This window comes from Quercus suber, unplaced genomic scaffold (assembly GCF_002906115.3).
Source record: "Quercus suber isolate HL8 unplaced genomic scaffold, Cork oak 2.0 scaffold_43, whole genome shotgun sequence".
NCBI lineage: Eukaryota > Viridiplantae > Streptophyta > Magnoliopsida > Fagales > Fagaceae > Quercus > Quercus suber.
This window is the reverse complement of record NW_027069508.1, coordinates 780,025-800,095: the sequence shown is the minus strand read 5'-3', so window position 1 is coordinate 800,095 and position 20,071 is coordinate 780,025. Positions and strand designations below refer to the sequence as shown.

Genomic DNA, 20,071 nt, shown 5'->3' with positions numbered 1-20,071 from the left:
AGTTAAATAAATATTATCTAATTAACATTTAAATAATTAATAAAAGCCCTACCTAAAGTTTTCGCCTAAGGTCCTCGAATTTGTTGAGCCGGCCTTGATTTAAATGCTAAAGTTATAGTAGATTTTATTTATTTATGTTATAGATGAAAATAAAAATGATGTTATTTGTTAACTTGATGTGCACTTCTCTATAAATATTTTTAATGTCGAATCTATTGCGACATTGAGTAGTTTTTTTTTTTTTTTGTAACTTCATTATAAATTTAGTTCCAAATTATCTTCTTTTCTTTACCTAGCAAGCTATTTTTTTATTCATAAAGCACTTTATATTTTAATAATTTTTACAAGTAGTTTAACTTTATTTTATGTTGCATTTACCGTACTTTTTTTTTTTTGAGAAAGATTTGGGGGGAATTATTGGTCTAGTAAACTTTTAGAATTAATTATGGGACTATAACATAAGATTTCATGTATTATTCAACTTTTACTTTTGAATATTCTATTTATTTTTTAATTATATTGAAAAATATGGGAAAATATGTTAAAAAAATGCGTTTATTTTTTTTTTTGTGTTAACAAAAAAAGAAAAAGAAAAAAGAGTAAGACATAGGATGACAACAATAGCAATAACAATTCATTTTAGTTTAACATATTTTTAGCCCACATGCAATATAATCCGCACACATCTGGCTTAGATCCGACCCAATTCAACCCGTTAGTAAGAGTCTAAACCAGGATCAAATTGGTCATATCCACACCTTCAGTAGTATAATTACAATGTGAATTTCTTTGTAACATCAATCAAAAGATTAATAAAATTCACATCCTTCTTCTCCAAAATAATAATAATAATAATAATAATAATAATCAAATGAAGTTCAATACCTTAACGACATCACCCACCTGCCTTTCCCCCGGACCCGGTGCTGGTTTTGTAATTATTTAATCTGCAAACCCATAAGTTGTTTTTGACAATTCAATAACACACACAGAGTGTCGCGACATAGTAGTTGGCCAGACCCCCCAACTTATTATATTATGTCTCAATTATCAATTATCATATACCCCATCTCATTTCCCATCAGTGGGATCTGGCAGATCCTTTCATCGAAAATTGCAATAATTTGTGCTACAAGGAAAACATCATTAAAATCAAGTAATCAACATTTCTTTCTTTATATTTATGTTATAGATGAAAATAAAAATGATGTTATTTGTTAACTTGATGTGCACTTCTCTATAAATATTTTTAATGTCGAATCTATTGCAACATTGAGTAGTTTTTTTTTTTTTTTTTGTAACTTCATTATAAATTTAGTTCCAAATTATCTTCTTTTCTTTACCTAGCAAGCTATTTTTTTTATTCATAAAGCACTATATATTTTAATAATTTTTACAAGTAGTTTAACTTTATTTTATGTTGCATTTACCGTACTTTTTTTGGGGGGAATTATTGGTCTAGTAAACTTTTAGAATTAATTATGGGACTATAACATAAGATTTCATGTATTATTCAACTTTTACTTTTGAATATTCTATTTATTTTTTAATTATATTGAAAAATATGGGAAACTATGTTAAAAAAATGCGTTTAATTTTTTTTTTTTTTTTTGTGTTAACAAAAAAAGAAAAAGAAAAAAGAGTAAGACATAGGATGACAACAATAGCAATAACAATTCATTTTAGTTTAACATATTTTTAGCCCACATGCAGTATAATCCGCACACATCTGGCTCAAATCCGACCCAATTCAACCCGTTAGTAAGAGTCTAAACCAGGATCAAATTGGTCATATCCACACCTTCGGTAGGATAATTACAATGTGAATTTCTTTGTAACATCAATCAAAAGATTAATAAAATTCACATCCTTCTTCTCCAAAATAATAATAAGAATAATAATAATCAAATGAAGTTCAATACCTTAACGACATCACCCACCTGCCTTTCCCCCGGACCCGGTGCTGGTTTTGTAATTATTTAATCTGCAAACCCATAAGTTGTTTTTGACAATTCAATAACACACACAGAGTGTCGCGACATAGTAGTTGGCCAGACCCCCCAACTTATTATATTATGTCTCAATTATCAATTAGCATATAGCCCATCTCATTTCCCATCAGTGGGATCTGGCAGATCCTTTCATCGAAAATTGCAATAATTTGTGCTACAAGGAAAACATCATTAAAATCAAGTAATCAACATTTCTTTCTTTAATGAAATATGAAAAGAATGAATTAATTTTATATCTTTTTTTGACCTTGTAGGGTTCAAAACTTATTTTCCATTACTACAGAGCCAAATGCAATCAAGGAGAAGAAACTTTGAATAGCTTATATATGCTATTATGTTCATTGGTGGAGACATGCTTTTTGTTTAGTAGGTGTAAATTCTGATTAGAAAAAAAAAAAAAATCAATACACGAATTTAATATTATTCCCTATAAAGAGTTTTTATTCCAAATCAATATATTATACAATTGTCCTCAACTAGTCTTCAGACCTTGGAAATATTGCATAATCATCTTATCTTATCATGAATATTATAAATAATATCTTAATATATGTTATCTTAATATATGTGATAGGTCAATTGCTCATTAAACCATCTCCCATTTAGTTATGCAAAAGTGATATTAAAAAATAAAATAAAAATAGGGGCAGGTAGAATATATATATTCATAATTTCATGTACCAAATATACATCTATATTGAAATAGTAGATACAGAATCCAATAATTTTTGATTGGATCAACGGATTCCTTACAAAAAAAAAAAAAAAAGAAGCTCTTTCCACATTTGTATTTGATAATAATAGAATCAATGCAATTTTACAGGAGCAAGTGCACCAATGGATGCAATATATATTTACAAAAAAAGCTCTTCCCACATTTTTAGTTGGTTTTAAGTATCTCAACTACTTTTGTAGCAAAGCAATATATGATTTTGAGTTCTGAAAATTCATTGTTGGAGCACATATTAACTATAAGTTATATTTAATTATACGTATTCAACTAATTTTTTTTTTATTTTTTTTATCACTACATAAAGAATGTAGATTCAAATCTCTTCTACACCAAATGTTATAGTTCAAATATCATATCCATAAAAAAATATCAAACTACAAGTGCCATGAGATCCACCACAAAAAATTCTAATTGAAAATTTTGAGCAAGATGAATCAACCATTTTGTATCCAACGTTACAAATGAATCACCTAAGCATGGTAATATTTCCATGCCAGATTATTATTCATAACTAAATAATAAAGACTCTAATATAATAAGGGCATACCATCACACATTCTTGGTGCAATGGTCACTTCACAAGTATAAGTGCTTGTGGGATGTGGGAGGCAAGGGCCGGAGTTCAAGTCTTTAGGATGGAGCTTCACACACATATACACTTAGATTAGGCTAAAACAAAATTTCTATCTTGTATAAAAAAAAAGGCACTAGCATTAGATGTGTCAAATGCTAAATATTTGACATTCGGCACAACAAACACCAAAAAACTTCTCACATTAGATGTTTTAAATGCCAAAAAATTTGGCATTGATGAACAGTACCGTTCCAAATTTGGAATGGTACGGACGCCAAATGCTAAAACATAAATTACTTTTGTATCCAATCATCTCTCATCTCTCACGTGTTCTTCTTTCTTCTCTCTCAGTTTCAGATTTCTCTCACCTCCTCTTTCCTTTCTTCTCTCTCACACCTTGCTGTGGAGATCAACCAGTGGAGATTGAGATCAAGATCAGTGTGGTCTACTGGGGATGGTGGGGATCTAAATCGGTGTGCCTATTTGGGAATCAAATTGAAAAAAGTTTGACAACTTTTTCAATTTTTAATAAAAAATTTCTAAAAATAGTTTACTAACATATGCCTTAAGGGCATACATTAGTAAAACCCTTGATATATATATATATATATATATATGGGATGGGTCATTGCTTTTTAGCTTGGTAGGATTGTTGCTCGCATGACTTAGTTGAAAATTGCTACAGTATCTTCTATGTAGCATATAGCTTAGAATTTGAAATTGCTTCGTTTTTTTTTTATGCCGAATTTGTGCCTTACAGTTTATTTGTCATTAGATATTTAGCTGTGTTCTTGATCTTGGTAATATGTGATTGTGAATGGGTATGGGGATGGTGGATGTTGACATTGTGAATGGTTTTGTGAGCTTTGTTTTATTTTTTTTCTAGTTTTGGTGAGTCGCCACCACACAGAAGAAAGAAAGAGAGGAAGAAAGAGAAAAATAATAATAAATTAATTAATAGAACATGAAAATAAAACATGAGATGCAAAATGTGTTGTAAAATTATGTATTAAAATAATAAAGTAAGTTTTTTGATGTGTCAAAATGACATATTTTTGCAACAGCTAATGCTGATGCTCTAACAATCAAATAATTATTATCCAATTAATTTAAAAAACTGTAATTTAAATAATACTCTCTCTCTCTCTCTCTCTCCCTCTCTTTCAAAATAGATAAGTAATGTATGGAGGAAAGTTTGAGACATTTTTTGTTTTGTTTGAGAAATGGGGGGACCATATATAAAAAAATGTTTTTTTTTTTTTACTCTTTTGAAATTTCGATTACCCAAAGTTTTTTTAAAATTCTCATAATTGACCTTTGAAAAAATTTTAATTTGCGCACAAAAATGATAAAAAAATCGTTTTTGGTCCTTATAAATATGTAGTAATTTCACTTTGATTAAAAAAAAAAGAATTTAGGGTAAATAAACATAAAACACCATAAATGCTTTTGTTATGGACTTATCATTGTGCTATCAGCTGAACCTTGCCTTTTCAGAAATTAAATTGTACGGTTTTAATTTAGTCCATCATTTTATTTAAATCATTTCAATTTAGTCATTTTTGTTATCTCATTGATAGAATGCACAACGCCACAACGTGTCAAACAGAATTTTTTTTTTTTTTTTGTGGTAAAGAGATCGCTTGCATGTCAAATTTGTGGCCTAATAAAAAATATAAAGAATTAAAAATGACCACCTCATCAACTAGGTGAAGGTGACGTAAAGTAGCCGCCCGATAAGCTATTTAATAATCATGTGGCATATATATATATTGTCCGTTTGTCCTTTTGATTATTCTTCTATTTTTATTTGGGTTTTACCAACCTAATTATATATACATATACGTGTGTATGTGTGTTTTTGCGCCCAATGGCAGAGCTAGAAAATAATTTTAGGGAGCTAAAGTAGACGCAATAAAGTTCTTACGTATAAAGAAAATGTCTAAATAAATCTTAATTTCACAAATTAACTTTAACTTAAAAATGTTGCTTTTACACGCCTTCATCGTACTAAAATCACTTATAATTGAGAGGTCATTTTTGCATCAATTGTACATCTTTCTCCCCATAAGTTATTACAAAATATGAAATCTTGAATATTAAATTTTTAACCTTAATACCTCAAATTGATAGAATAAACAAGTTTATAATGATAATTTAATTTAATTATCCAAGCCACTAATGTCAATTAAACAAACAACTAACTAATTACTATTATCAAATTATAATATATTTAATTTAAGTACTAAACTACTCAGCCATGCTCAGGACCTACGACTACAGTACTCTATTCTACTCATTGACCCATAGTTACTTTTGTTTTTAGGATTGGAATTATTGCATATATTTTTTGTCAAAAATATTAGGGGGGCAATGGTGATTAAGTTCTTCTGAATTTTTTTTTTTTGAGTACTATTATTAAAATTATTACGTCTGTTTCTGATGATTCTGCTATTTATCATCAGACTAAGATACTAATCAGTTTTTAGTATAAGCAGAGTATTGAACTCCAGATTTCTTATTTAATTATTAGAAACTTTACTTATAGTTAAACTTTCATTTTCTCTCTCCTCTGTTAATGCAACTATCTCCTTTTTTTTTTTCCTCCACAACATTCGAACCCCTCACATTCAACAATGACAATGAAACCACTAGATACCCCTAATGCAGACCAGTCCAAGTCACCGTCTTAATCGACACAGACACATCCTCAAAACACACTCCCATACTCATAACAAAATCCAAAACCCGTGCCACCCCATTCATCCAAAATACCCATAATCATAATAATCAATTGACCCTGCTCCAAAACCACTTTGCAGCTGGGACGACATCGATTTTGGCAAGGTCTTATTGGGAGTGGGAGAAGAGCTGGTCATTGATTGAGAGAGAAATGAGAAGATGGCAAAGAAAGTGATTTGGCAAAAATACCAACATGGTCGTTGGCTTGGCAATTTATGCCACATAAGCCAATGATTTGTCACAATCTGTTAACACAAATCAGATTTATAAAGTTAAGGTTTAAATTTATTGTGCATTAAACTGTTTTACATAGTTTTTGCATGTTTCTAAAAACAATTGAAACTTCAAGTTAGAATTTCAGTTGTTTTTAGGTGCGTGCGTAAAATCATGTAAAATAATTTGTGTGAAATAAATATTACTCTAAAATTAATATACCGCATTAATTTTAAGTACGATACATTAGCATTTTGAAGACCAAATTGAAATGATGTGAAAAAAAAAAAAAAAAAAAATCAAGGATTGAATTGATACAATTATTCTGAAGACCAACATAAATTTAATGGGACTAACATTGATTTTTTAAGAAAAAAAAAAAAAAAAAAATCAAGGATTGAATTGATACAATTATTGTGAAGACCAACATAAATTTAATGGGACTAACATTGATTTTTTAACCCAAAAAAAAAAAAGGATTCACTCCACCACTGATTGTGCTTGTTAAATTCCGAATTTATTTTATGGCTCATGCCAACCAAAATATAAGAAAACAATAAATAAATAAAAAAGGTTTGTTATGGTTCCTTCAGCACTGTATGATTTATTTTACTTCAAAATTTTTATCAATAATTAGCACTACGTAAAATAAAATGCAATAGACCCTTTTCAGATTTTACGATTTTGTGAAAGCTAATTATGATGCTCCCAAAAAGTTGTTAGTTATGCGTAGTTGCAATGGAGTTATACAATTTTTTATTAGCTGTTGCCTGTTGATTATAACACCAGCATAGCTGTTGACTATATGAAGAATTGAAGATGACGCAAAGTTGCCTTTATTTGTTCAACCTTCTTCACCAAACACATTCTTCTCTACACGGTCTTTACTCTTTTAGGTCACTGAGCTAATGGAAAGGACATTCCTTTGCTTACTTTCTGGCAAGAAAAAGTTGATCGAGTACACTAGGCGTGCGTTTGTTTTGATGATTCTGCATTTGCGTTTGTGTTTGGCTGGTCCATGGCACTTCATGGACCAGCCAAGCACTAAAAACGGCGTGAAGACTTTTTGCCAGTGTTTTTACCGATTAAAAATTATTTTGTTATAATATTTTTAGTAATAAGTTTTTAATTTTCAACAATAAGCAGACCTTAGGTCTCATTGAAAAAATTTGGAGACAAAAAATTTTAATTTGATATCTATAGATGTGGTAGATTTAAAATGATATCGGTGAGCTGAAAAAAAAAAAACCCAATGAAAACCTACCAATTTAGTATGCATTTGGCATCATATTAAAAAGTTAGCTTATTTTACTATTTAGCTTATTTTTACTACTATTTATGGGTCCCACTGCACTTTTTTTGTACTATTTATAGGTTATGATATACTATTTCAGTTAATTTTTACCTTTATTTTTAGTATTTTTAGCAAAAAAATTTCAATTTCAGTAAAATAAGCGAATCCCAAACAAGCTCTTAATAGGTGTGATTAAAGTAGCCAAAATTTTTAAGTACGTAGCATTATTCCATTTCATCTCCAGCAATTATTTCGTTTTCCTTTAGTCATTTTAATTTATTGCATCCTATCCACCAAGGTTAATCTTTCACACTCGTTTTGGTTTTCACCTTATCCTCCAAAAGGGTGGGAAGTAGATCTACTTAATAAAAATTTTAACTTACAAAAATAAATCCATTATCATGTATTGGACATTTTGGACGCAGTAGTCACCTATTTTGACCTTCATTTTAGCCTTTTGGGCAATGAACCGGCTGGTCTTTTAAAATTGTAATTTTTTTTTTCTTACTTTGTCTTCATTTGAATAATGTCATTTTTCTTAAGGTCAAAACAAAAAAACACTTGAAACATCACTTTCTAAATTAATATCGAAAGTAACATGGCCTGTCCTCTTATTTTGAGCTTGCTTCAATAATACATTAATACTGCTCCAATAACAATATTCTTGATCACCAAATTTGCTAACCACCATATTCTCCTTAACCACTCCAAGTGTGTTATTAAGTGTTCTCATTTGCTGCCTCTACTATAAGTACCATCCACCCATCAGAGTTTTCACCGACAAAAACTAGGCAATAATACAAATATAGCTCAATCGACTAGTTTCAACAATGGCAGCCACACTTGTTTCACTAGCCCTTTCCATCCTTTTCATTTCTTCTTCAGTGAATGCACTGAGCTTGAACTACTATGACAAAACATGCCCACATCTTGAGTCCGCTGTTACCGATGCTGTCAAGTACGGCATTGTAAATGACAAAACAGTTCCAGCTGCTCTGCTTCGGATGCACTTTCACGATTGCTTCATAAGAGTAATCATCTTATATATCTATAGCCCCAATCCACACACACACACACACACACACACAAACAATCACACGTTTGTATCTTTATCCATATGTATGTCTATATAACTTTATATACAATAATATTTAACAAAATTAACTTTTTTGTTGACTTTCTTCAATGCTTTCATGCACATAAGTTTTTGAAAGTAGTCCATATTTTCCCACATCATCATTTTAATACATTTTTTAATTTTTTTTTTCATAGTTATAAATAGTGTTAAACAAATTAGTTTGAACTAATTATGACTAACACTTTTCTAATAAAACATTCCCAATACCAAACAAATTCTATTTAAATTAGGGGTTGATATTTTGAAACAAATTCTACTTAAATACTTATTATATATAAATACTTTTTCCGAACCATTTTTTAATTTGTTTTTACATATACAGTTATAAATAGTGTTAAACAAATTAGTTTGAACTAATTCTGACTCACACTTTTTTAATAAAACATTTCCAACACCAAACAAATTAATTCTAATTAAATTAGGGGTTGATATTTTGAAACAAATTCTACTTAAATATGTATTATATATAAATACTTTTTCCGAACATTATCATTCATTGCATAAGCTTCTGACAAGGTTTGATGTTGTTGTTCCTATGTAAAACTTACTTGGTACCTTGTTTTGTGTTTAAGGGTTGTGATGCTTCTGTGCTGCTGGATTCAAAGGGAAATCAGACGGCAGAAAAGGACGGACCTCCTAACATTTCACTGCATGCATTTTATGTCATTGACAACGCAAAAAAAGCAGTGGAAGAGTTGTGCCCCGGCGTCGTCTCTTGTGCTGATATCTTGGCTCTGGCGGCTCGTGATGCCGTTGCTCTGGTTAGTCGTCGTCGTCATAATAATAATAATATATATATATATATATTTATGTTTTTGTTTTGGGGAATCTAACCATAATAATAATATATAAGTTGGAATGAAACACTACGTAACAACTCTTAACGACAATTGAGATATAGTTTTTATCATAAAACTTATTTAATAGTTATGTGATTTGTTATAGCGACTTAATGATTAGACGTGTTATTAAAATACACGTGAATGGTATCGTACTATGAATTGCCATCTCATCTAATCTGGCCAATCTAGAGAAAATTTGTGTCCACAATAATAATAATAATAATAATAATGATAATAGTAATAATAACAGCCCTTCGATTTCTAAGCTTATGGTAGTACTTTTTTGGTCTGGTTTGATGTATTAGTCTGGAGGTCCCACTTGGCAAGTACCAACAGGGAGAAAAGACGGAAGAATCTCAAAAGCAGCCGACACTAGACAATTACCAGCTCCAGTTTTCAACATCACTCAATTACAGCAAAGCTTCTCCCAAAGAGGCCTGAACTTGGACGATCTTGTGGCTCTCTCAGGTATATATATTTCTATATATTTATGATCTTGTGCATATATATATATATATATAGTACTTGCATGAAAATTGATTTATATATAAATGACTATCTTGTTGATGCAAATTTGTAGGGGGACACACACTTGGGTTTGCTCATTGCTCATCATTCGAGAACAGAATTCACAATTTCAATGGCTCCGTTGACATCGACCCGTCACTGAAGTCAACCTTCGCAGCCACCTTAAGAAGCATTTGCCCGGAGCACAACAAGGTGAGAAGTGCTGGCACCACACTGGATTCAACCACCACAGCATTTGACAATGCATACTACAAGTTGCTTCTCAAAGGGAAGAGTATATTTTCTTCAGATGAAGCTCTACTCAGTACCCCAAAAACTAAAGCATTGGTTTCTAAGTTTGCTAGCTCCCAAGAAGAGTTTGATAAAGCTTTTGTGAAGTCCATGATCAAGATGAGTAGCCTCGCTGGTGGGCAAGAGATTAGGCTGGATTGCAGAAGAGTTAGATGATATTAGCCGAGTGGATTTAATTAATTAATGTGAGTGATGAGCTAGGCAGTCCCAGCTAAAATTATTGTGTCTCTTCTAGTACAATTTGATAGTATTTTTTTCTTCTTCTTTAGGGTGCAAAGTAATAAATGTGGACAATGTGCAAGTGTCTTTGCATGCAAGTTTGTGTTGTTTATGCCACCGTCAAAGTGGACGATGATAGAATTGAAAATTACTTATGTACAAGCATGAATATTAATAAATATGTGTTTGGTTTTCAATTATTATAATTTGGTTGATGTTAGGTCGTTCTGACCAACCGTACTATCAGGCATGTGTCCTATCCTTCTAAGGCTAAATGGTAATAATCTTCATTTAAAAAGAAAAAAAAAAACTAATCCTAATGCACCCTAATTAAGGCTTAAATAGCATAGAGACTGAAATTTGGAATGAGCAGCTTTCTTTATGTACTTTCTCGCAATATAAACCAAACATCAAAGTAAAGGCACGTATGATTGATATAAGAATAAAGCAGTTGTAATTGGAATAAGAGTATCACATCAAATAGAGGAAGGAAAAAAAAAAAGAAAAGAAGAAGCCTATTAGCAAGTTGCAACTTTATCCCTTCATAAGGAAATAAAATAATAGCAAAAGCAAACATTCACAAATTTCATATATATGATAAGAACAAAATGAGCAAATATTGGTTCAGTTTTCTAGTGTATTAAATTCGTTTTCATAATGATAGATGCTCATTTTACGTCGCCATTACAAAGGTCCAATGCACTATTAGTTCAATTTTGTAGTGTATTAAATTCGTTTTCATAACGATAGATGCTCATTTTATGTCGCCATCACAAAGGTCCAGTGCACTAGCACTGGACCTAAGCCAAGTCTGTTCCAAAATAGCTCCGCTAAAATTATAAATCGTCATTCAACAATAATAATAATATAAAGCTACGTGTCATTTCTGTATAAAACTGTGCTACCCTACCAGTGGATAACTAGGAAAAAATAAGAAGAGAAAACATACAAGTCGTTCTCTCGCATACACTTCTTAACGGGCTTTATATCCGGCCAGGCCTGATTGTTGTATTCAGGGCCGATGTCTTGTCTGAGCCCGGCCCATTATGCTGTCATTTGAAATGCGTAAAAGGGTCGCTAATTTCAAGCCCAATTTCTAAAACCAGCTTAGCCCAAAACCCGACTACTCGGGTGAACCGAACACAACTCAACACAACACAGAACCGAACCTCAGCTTAGTTAACTTTAACAGCCGCCATAGCTACCTTTGACTCAAGCTCACGCACTGAAACTGGAAGGAGCCAAGCTTTGTACGGACCGGACTCGATCCTATTTAGACAAAATCTTGTTCAGATTTCAATGAAGGACCACAGCGTCGACGACACAATAAATCTAGAACACGAACAGGAACAGGAACAGGAACAAGAACAAGACTCATTACATAGGATTCTCGTACCTGATGTACACGATCTCCCTCTCACTCCTCCCTCTGCCATTGAATCCAATTTCGTCTCCTATTTCGCTCCAGGTACGACATAACCACACACACACACACACACACACGTATATTACTTTATTCTATTGTGATCTTATTGCTGAGAAATCAAAATCGATTACTTAACTAAATGTTCCACTCAACTGATTTCACGAAGTTTCACTGATTTCGATTTTTTGAAATTTTCAGATTTCACGAAGCCAGGACACGATCAGTACGTTTATCGCCATGCCAATGGGTACATTACCCGTCTTGGTTTTTTTTTTTTTTTTTTGGGTATTGTATGTTAAATTGGAGAAATTTCATAATCTTGATAATTGATTTTTTTTTTTTAAACTATAAATAATAGACTGTGTGTGATTGGATTGGCTCGGACGCATGTGGCGTTTAAAGATACAAGTGGTATCACGGCCGTTGATTTCAACGTTGGGAAGTCTGATCGCAGCGGCATCAAGGTCACCGGAAAGCGCAAGAAGGTACTAAAGCAATGCATCCATTATTTGAAGAAATTACTTTACTATTGTGGTCATTATTATTATTATTATTATCATTTGAATTCATGATAGTGTTTTAAGTTTCTAAGTTCTAACATTAAGAGAAGAGATTTATATTTATATTTTTTTAATCTTTTAATGCATGGAATTCAGAAATCAAATTAATGTTTGGAAGGTAATTCTAAAATATTATTTAAAGTACATAACATTCTCTGCTGCAGATTTTAGAAAAATACTGCTGTGCAATTCTAATCTCAAGATGAAAAGAGTCATTTGGGTATGTCTATAAGTCTATATAAATCAGTTTTCAGCGCGACTTGGTGCATCATATTAAGTTGTTTTGTGATATAAAGTATGCTTCTACTATTGTATTTTTAGAGGCTGAAACTATTGCGCTATATCTCTTTGGAGTATATAGCCTATTATATAGCTTCAAATGTGTATAAATTACTTTTTCATGAGTACTCATTTTCCTTCTTTGCAAGATGATTTGTTTCATACTTTCATGTCCGCTTTCAAGCCTATACTTGATTACAATTGGAGATGTTGTTTTGCAGAATGCACAACACTTTGAGTCCAACTCAGCTTTGTGTAAAGTTAACACGGATGATGCTTCTTATATTGTGAGGTAGGTATCTTCTTCAGTTCTTCCTTAACTTTCCTTTCCCTTTTGGGGGGTCTTTTATTTGTATTTGCTTCTAAATTCTTTTGATATAAAGTTAAAAGGTTGTAGTGGCTTGACAGATGTTGTGTGAAAGGCTCTCTATTAGAAGTCAATGATAGGTTAATCAAGCAGCCAGGATTGCTTAATTCATCGGTGAGAATAATTAACTTTTTATACTAACTCAAAGTTCATATAGTATAATTAGTAGTATAATATATCTGTCTTGAATTATTGCTGCAATTCAAGTCCTCCTCTGGTTTGTAATCTTTTTTCATATTACATGTTTACATTAGCTTTTTCACTGGGCAATTTTCAAATTTTTAGAAATTGGAGCATTGTGCTCTTGACTATTTCCTTCTTTATATTTTAAATAAAAGAAATATTAGCCATAAGTTCAATTTCCATTTAGCTCTTTGTATAATTGAATATTTCATAATTTTTTAAAATTTTTATTTATAAGTTTTGGCCCCAAGGGGGAGGGGTAAGGTGAGGTTCGAACTAGTGACCTCTGCTTCACAAGGAGTGGTCTCTAATTGATTGTGCTATCCCTTGGGGTATAATTGAATATTTCATGATCTATAGGTATTAGATTCCTTAGCAATTTATTTATTTATTTGTCAAGTTCGATTCTGTGGTAGGCCATTGAGCTCTAGCCCAAATGTCATTTCCTACCCCATAAAATTGTGATGGAACGTAAGGTTGTGGAATCAAGACCCTACTGGATGCATGCAGCTTTAATTTTAGTACCCAGCATGCATAACATAACAAGATGGGTCTTACCAATATTAGTTTTAGAAAAAGGGTATATCCAGTGCAGGCAAGGCATTTGCTTTGGCATATGTTTTCCAAAAAAAATAAAGATTATGCACTCCTGCATTATCTCTATACAAGTGAGAAAGTTTATTGGAAAATATACTTAGAAGATGCAGCTCAACTGTTTCTCAAAAAAAGAAGAAGATGCAGCTCAACTAATTATGCAAGATTTGACAACCTTAAGCGTTGAAATTAACGTAAAAAATAGAATTAATTAGAAAAAGGGTGAGAGAATAGTGAGAATAGAAGCTTAAAGCTGTAGTAAATGCTCTGTCATATTCTAGAATACAAATTAGTACTAGTTTGCGTCTAGAAGACGGCTTTCTATAGGGCACTTGGGGAAAATATACAATCTCTGTATGTGCGTCTATGCATGCTTGGTGTTGTGTTTGTAGGTTACATATGCTTTTTTTTTATGGGTTAAACACCTCCCAGGTGCACTTAATTGTTATGCAAAGAAATGAGGAATCTTGAATTTCTATTTTAGTTGCAATTTTTGTTTTTTTGTTTTTTTATAGTTTCTTCATGAACTTCATCATTGGTGTTTCAACAAACATGTGGCTGCAGTTCTATGAAGTTAATCTAACCCTATGCTAATCCAATGACGTAGAATGTATTGGTAGGTTCAGCTGTCTAGAAAATTATCAAGGAGACTTATAAGACAAGTTTTTGAGATGTCTTAGTGTATAGAAAATCAGTTGATTGACACCCAAGGAAATAAGAATTATTATACAAATGGGATGAGAAGTGTGGTGGTGGCCATGTAGAATTAGATTGTTCTCGTACTGTTGCAATTAATGGCAGTGATGACGCATGAAGATGGTAATTTTATTATTATTATTGACAAACTAGGGTATCCAGACCTCTTCGAGTATCCGACTATTCCCTCTTTCAAACCCAAGACCTCATAGATTTCATGAGGCTTTAAGAACCACTAAGCCAACCCCTTGAGGTTTGTAGAAGTAATTAAAGTTTTTTAATAGAAAAAAGAGAACCTGTACACAGGTTGTATGCAATTGATCGACCTAAAAAATGGTGGGATGGTGATTTCAATAGCATTTCATGATTTTTCAATAAACTTGCTTGCCACTTTATCAAAAAAGAGAGGGTGATTTTTCAAGCATCTTGCTTCTAAATGCATGAATACGTTTTTGAAGTCTTCTTATCTAATTCCAGACCGATTCTCCTGCATTTGAGGACCTCCTCAGGAACCATGGCATTGATTTACCTTTATTTTGAGTTCATGTTATGTGAAAGTGATTTTTGCCAATGAGCTCTAGCTAAAATATCATCTCCTCCCATAATAAAAGGATGGAATGTGTGGTGTGAGTTCAAGATCTATTATGTTAGGTGCATGTATAACTTACCAATTAAAAAATTGTGATATGATAAATGATAGTGATTATGGTTCTTTATTTTTCAGCTGTCATTTGTAGCTTGTACTTATTGTTCATAATTCTAGTTCATCTGCCTTTTTTTGGTCCAGGCAGATAGAGAAGGATACATTGCCATTATCATGCCAAAACCAGCAGATTGGCTCAAAGTCAAGGGATCGTTACTGGGCCTTGAAGAGTATAAGAAATTGAGAGAATGTTAAATCATTGGGATGTGTTATTTACACAGGTCTGGGCTTGAGAGTAAAAAGGAACTGAGAGAAGTGTTGCTCCCCATGGCAGTGCATTTGTGTTCCCCTTCACCGGTTCATTTGATGGCCCTCCCAGGTTAACCTCACTACTGGTGACGAGCTTGATGATATTAATGCTTCTCACATTTTAAACCTTCATCTTGTTCCTCAGTATTCTGTATTATTATTATTATTAATTTTTTTTTTTTGGTAGAATGTATTCTGTTTAATTATTTTGTCATGAAATAATTTTTGCATGATTAGAATTAAAATAATAAGAATAAGTCTTTTCTCTTGGTATTAACTTTTAAGTTTCTCTTTCCCAGATTTCTACTCCAAACCTCTTTCATGGAAGTCTTATGGTTCTCCTCTTTTCCCAGAAGTCTTTGGTTAAGTATGTTGTTAATGTTAAATCAATGGAAGTTTATCGGGTTAGGGACACTTATGTCATCCCAAAAAAAAAAAAAAATCCCACCTTAAACTATCACTTGCTTTATAATGTCTGCTAGATCTCTTAACTTTATTTGAAATGTAAAAAAAAGCTTCCTATATTGCATGATTAGAATTAAAATAATAAGAATAAGTCTTTTCTCTTGGTATTAACTTTTAAGTTTCTCTTTCCCAGATTTCTACTCCAAACCTCTTTCATGGAAGTCTTATGGTTCTCCTCTTTTCCCAGAAGTCTTTGGTTAAGTATGTTGTTAATGTTAAATCAATGGAAGTTTATCGGGTTAGGGACACTTATGTCATCCCAAAAAAAAAAAAAAATCCCACCTTAAACTATCACTTGCTTTATAATGTCTGCTAGATCTCTTAACTTTATTTGAAATGTAAAAAAAAGCTTCCTATCGTTATTAATATCTTATAAATTGAAGATTTTTTATTTTTTATTTATTTTTTTTATTTTATCAAAAAGGAAAAGCTTCCTTCCTAAGTAGCCAAAATTGAAGAATAAAGGCATGGGTAGATTGAATGATTGGTCATGGTCTGATGGACTGAATTTTTACAATTTGTTCACACAAAAAAACTAATCAGACTTTTAATTGGCAATAATCATGTGATTTCTACTTCTTCTTTTTTACTTACTTGGATAGTTCAGGGAACGAGAATTTGAATAATGGATGTCTTTCTTGAAAACACAAAAAGTACCAATTGTGCTACAAAATTCTTGATAAAATGTTCTTTCTATTGTTATAAAGTATTAAATGACTCGGGCTGTCATTTTGTGCAATAGGATTTTGTTTTTGGTAGAAAGCAATAGGATTATAGGACCATGAGAACAGTCACTCGATCTGCAATGAGGAGCCCGAAAAGGAAGAATATAGAATTTCATAATTTGACAAAGTGTTAAAGCCATGTCTAGGCATAAATAAATTACAAATCATGTTTCAAAAGAACTTGAGTAAATTATAAACGTCTGTACCATCTGAATTGTCCAAAGAAAACTTAAAAACATCTGTAATTAGTCTTCACCGTAAAAGGTCTCTTCTTTGTTGATTGACAAAATCTATCCCACAACAAAACAATCGTGAGGAATTTCATCTCAAACAAGACTCTTATGATTCAACATGAACTGTCACTATCTATTTGCATATGATTAGTACCTACCTTCACAAACATGATCACAAAAATATATAAATATGTGTTTGTCAATGGTGGGCTACCATTATCTCTTGAATTACAAGCCTCCTAGATCTGTTTATTGTGAGAAAGCACAAGTAGATATGTTCTTCAAGCTCTTCCAATTGTTCCAGGAAGCTTGACTCATGGACATGAAAGTCCCTCACAACCTCCTTCAATATCTCAGATTTTCCGTTCTTAACACATATATCCGCCACAGCTTTTCGGTGTTCTACTTCGTCATGTAATCTCTTAACCATCCGACTCATCGTATCAAAATCATTGACTAATATATAAACCCCTTTGGCAGCAACATCAATTTGCTCACCAAGTTTTCCAAGCAACTTTGCCTTAAGCCCTCCCCAAGTTCCCTTCATTTTCTTCGTACATAGACCCAAGGAACAAGCAAGAAGCGCTGGTGCAACCACAATTCCCACAATGCTATGTAATGCAAGGAGTAGCAACAGAATCAGAATTGCACTATGAAACATAACAAGGCCAACCCCCCCAACTTTCTTCCATATTTTACCAAATCTTGCATTCCTTTTAATTTTTCTATGTTTTGATGTAAGCCTTTGGAGCAACACCTTGTAGCCATCACGAGTTTCACGAAATTGTTCCGGGCTAATAATCGATAACGGGTTTTTCATTGATGCAAATGCAGCAAGCTTTCCAAAAATAACCTGACATTGGTCATCAGTGTAATCTGCAGAATCGTGCACACTTCTACATAGCTTGATAACTCTTTTGATTTTCCGATAATTAGCATGCGTTTGATGTACACTTTGAAGGAGTATCTCGCAAATTTTACATGCTTCTAAGCTGGCTTTAAAATAGTCAATTAGAAGGTGATGAAGATCCATGCCTTGTATCATGTCCGCTAGGGTTTCTTGCCGCGGTTCAAGTAAGCTTTCAGAGAGATGCGTGTGAAGTGAAAGAGAAGTCGATGAAGAAGGTCTCTTCATGCTTGTACTTGCTATCTGGTCATGAACTTTGTCCCACATTTCTGTATAAGATTTTGTTCTGAAAGCTTCCATGTATTCTTCATTTACGCTTGCCAAGCTATTGGCATCTTCTTTCGGTGATCTGCCTGAGAACAAACATTAAGAACAACAACAACAATCAATCAATCAATCACTTTTAAACATGAATATAGGATCTCGAAACTTTTTCTCAGTGTTAAATTCAAAACTACAACCATGAAGAAATAAAACCAACCAAACTTAACATAAAAAATAGTCTTAACCCAATATACATAATTCCAAGACCTTTCAAACCCATAAAGGAATTGGTAGAAATATGCCATAAACTTTATGAAAAAGAGAGAAGAGAAAGATAGATATGTTGAAAACTAACCAGCACTTCTGAAGGGAGATTTCAACTTGGGCCAACGAATACTCTTTCTCATCTGGGACATGTTGTTGAAAGATTAAAATAAAAAGTGTAAGCTGGATCGTATCTTGAAAAAAAATGGATTAAAAGTTGTAGGATAGGTATGTTGCGGAATATATATATATATATATATAACTAGCTTTCACGGCTTGAAGAGAAGCTAAGAAGAAAAAGAGAAGAAGTCCAGTTGGCATAGTTATAGCACCGGCTCAAATTGTTTATGACTTTTGTCACACGTTAGCGTCCCTCACACGTCGTGTTCTCTAGTCTCTACGTGTAATCTGCTCCGAAACAGAGGCTGATGTTTTTTCACGGAGTTTGTAGGAAAAAGCAGTAGGTGATGAGTTTTGTAAATTTGAAGTTCCTCTTAAGCTTGAGATAAAGATTAGAAATTTTCCTTGGTCTTCTTGGGTAGATATAAATGTTGCGGAATATATATATATATATATATATATATAACTAGCTTTCACGGCTTGAAGAGAAGCTAAGAAGAAAAAGAGAAGAAGTCCAGTTGGCATAGTTATAGCACCGGCTCAAATTGTTTATGACTTTTGTCACACGTTAGCGTCCCTCACACGTCGTGTTCTCTAGTCTCTACGTGTAATCTGCTCCGAAACAGAGGCTGATGTTTTTTCACGGAGTTTGTAGGAAAAAGCAGTAGGTGATGAGTTTTGTAAATTTGAAGTTCCTCTTAAGCTTGAGATAAAGATTAGAAATTTTCCTTGGTCTTCTTGGGTAGATATAGATATATATATATATATATATATATAACTGTCCCTAACTTTCTGTACCGTGTATTTTACATTACAAGTTTACAACCGAACGAAAATTTTGAAGATAGAATCAATGAATCATGGGGATAGACCTTCATGTTTGTGAGAAATTATACAATCCAGCATGGTAGACCACATTACTTGCCCACAATTTCACTAAGAGCTCCCAACTATTTAAAATTATTGAGTCCAGTTTCAGGAATCTGTTTAAGCTTTTTTTATCATAAACTGACTTAGCCATTTTAAATAGTTGGAAGTTTTTTAGTGAAATAGTAGATAAGTGACGTGATTCACGACGAAAAATCATATAATTTCTCCACCATATTTAGGTGCTTAATGGTTTTTATTCTTATTTTCAAATTAAGAAGAAAATTATTGGTAATACAAGTTAGTTAGATAATGATTGATAACTGCACGCATTTTGCGTGAAGTATTTGAGTCATGTGCTCCCAAGGGATGAGGTGGTCATATATGTGGGTCTACTAAGCAAACGAAATCAGAAATTATCAGCCAAGTTAAGCTTGGGGGGAAGAATGCGTAAGTACACAGAAGCTCTCATTGCATCCACATTAACTTTGTATAACATGGCTGAATAGCTGTCACTCAGCAGAGTATTCAGTTATCATTAAGAGTATTCGATTTTCGGTAGCTCATTTGCATAGTCATTATA

At 32.4% G+C, this 20,071-nt stretch overlaps 3 protein-coding genes across 6 annotated transcripts; 2 read left to right on the top strand and 1 right to left on the bottom strand.

Moving 5' to 3' along the window:
- The first annotated feature begins 8,316 nt into the window (after positions 1–8,316).
- On the top strand, positions 8,317–10,783 carry LOC111999992 (peroxidase 64). Its single transcript, XM_065771372.1, has 4 exons — positions 8,317–8,599; positions 9,279–9,467; positions 9,854–10,016; positions 10,129–10,783. Exons 1-4 carry the CDS (start codon positions 8,399–8,401, stop codon positions 10,521–10,523), a joined length of 948 nt encoding a protein of 315 aa, XP_065627444.1. The 5' UTR covers positions 8,317–8,398; the 3' UTR covers positions 10,524–10,783.
- Positions 10,784–11,765: 982 nt separating this feature from the next.
- On the top strand, positions 11,766–15,920 carry LOC111999993 (uncharacterized). Of its 3 annotated transcripts, none has more exons than XM_065771370.1 (6): positions 11,766–12,054; positions 12,211–12,259; positions 12,371–12,497; positions 13,073–13,143; positions 13,260–13,332; positions 15,483–15,920. In XM_065771370.1, exons 1-6 carry the CDS (start codon positions 11,886–11,888, stop codon positions 15,576–15,578), a joined length of 585 nt encoding a protein of 194 aa, XP_065627442.1. In that variant the 5' UTR covers positions 11,766–11,885; the 3' UTR covers positions 15,579–15,920. The 3 variants fall into 3 exon arrangements, with proteins under 3 accessions (XP_065627442.1, XP_065627443.1, XP_065627441.1); XM_065771369.1 differs by having other exon boundaries at positions 11,768–12,054; positions 15,479–15,920; XM_065771371.1 differs by lacking the exon at positions 13,260–13,332 and having other exon boundaries at positions 15,479–15,920.
- Positions 15,921–17,002: 1,082 nt separating this feature from the next.
- On the bottom strand, positions 17,003–18,768 carry LOC136066677 (UPF0496 protein At1g20180-like). Of its 2 annotated transcripts, none has more exons than XM_065771367.1 (2): positions 18,593–18,768; positions 17,003–18,326 (listed from the first exon to the last, which is right to left on the bottom strand). In XM_065771367.1, exons 1-2 carry the CDS (start codon positions 18,651–18,653, stop codon positions 17,266–17,268), a joined length of 1,122 nt encoding a protein of 373 aa, XP_065627439.1. In that variant the 5' UTR covers positions 18,654–18,768; the 3' UTR covers positions 17,003–17,265. The 2 variants fall into 2 exon arrangements, with proteins under 2 accessions (XP_065627439.1, XP_065627440.1); XM_065771368.1 differs by having other exon boundaries at positions 17,003–18,322; positions 18,593–18,763.
- Between the last annotated feature and the right edge of the window lie 1,303 nt (positions 18,769–20,071).

What these genes read in the sequence shown, in the direction of transcription:
- LOC111999992 (XM_065771372.1), top strand. Translation starts at nt 8,399, where the DNA reads ATGGCAGCCACACTTGTTTCACTAGCCCTTTCCATCCTTTTCATTTCT. An exon ending in TTCACGATTGCTTCATAAGA is followed by an intron (nt 8,600 to 9,278) that starts GTAATCATCTTA and finishes TTTGTGTTTAAG; the next exon opens with GGTTGTGATGCTTCTGTGCT. An exon ending in CTCGTGATGCCGTTGCTCTG is followed by an intron (nt 9,468 to 9,853) that starts GTTAGTCGTCGT and finishes TTGATGTATTAG; the next exon opens with TCTGGAGGTCCCACTTGGCA.
- LOC111999993 (XM_065771369.1), top strand. Translation starts at nt 11,886, where the DNA reads ATGAAGGACCACAGCGTCGACGACACAATAAATCTAGAACACGAACAG. An exon ending in GATGCTTCTTATATTGTGAG is followed by an intron (nt 13,144 to 13,259) that starts GTAGGTATCTTC and finishes GTGGCTTGACAG; the next exon opens with ATGTTGTGTGAAAGGCTCTC. An exon ending in CAGGATTGCTTAATTCATCG is followed by an intron (nt 13,333 to 15,478) that starts GTGAGAATAATT and finishes TTTTTGGTCCAG; the next exon opens with GCAGATAGAGAAGGATACAT.
- LOC136066677 (XM_065771367.1), bottom strand. Translation starts at nt 18,653, where the DNA reads ATGTCCCAGATGAGAAAGAGTATTCGTTGGCCCAAGTTGAAATCTCCC. An exon ending in ATCTCCCTTCAGAAGTGCTG is followed by an intron (nt 18,327 to 18,592) that starts GTTAGTTTTCAA and finishes GTTTGTTCTCAG; the next exon opens with GCAGATCACCGAAAGAAGAT.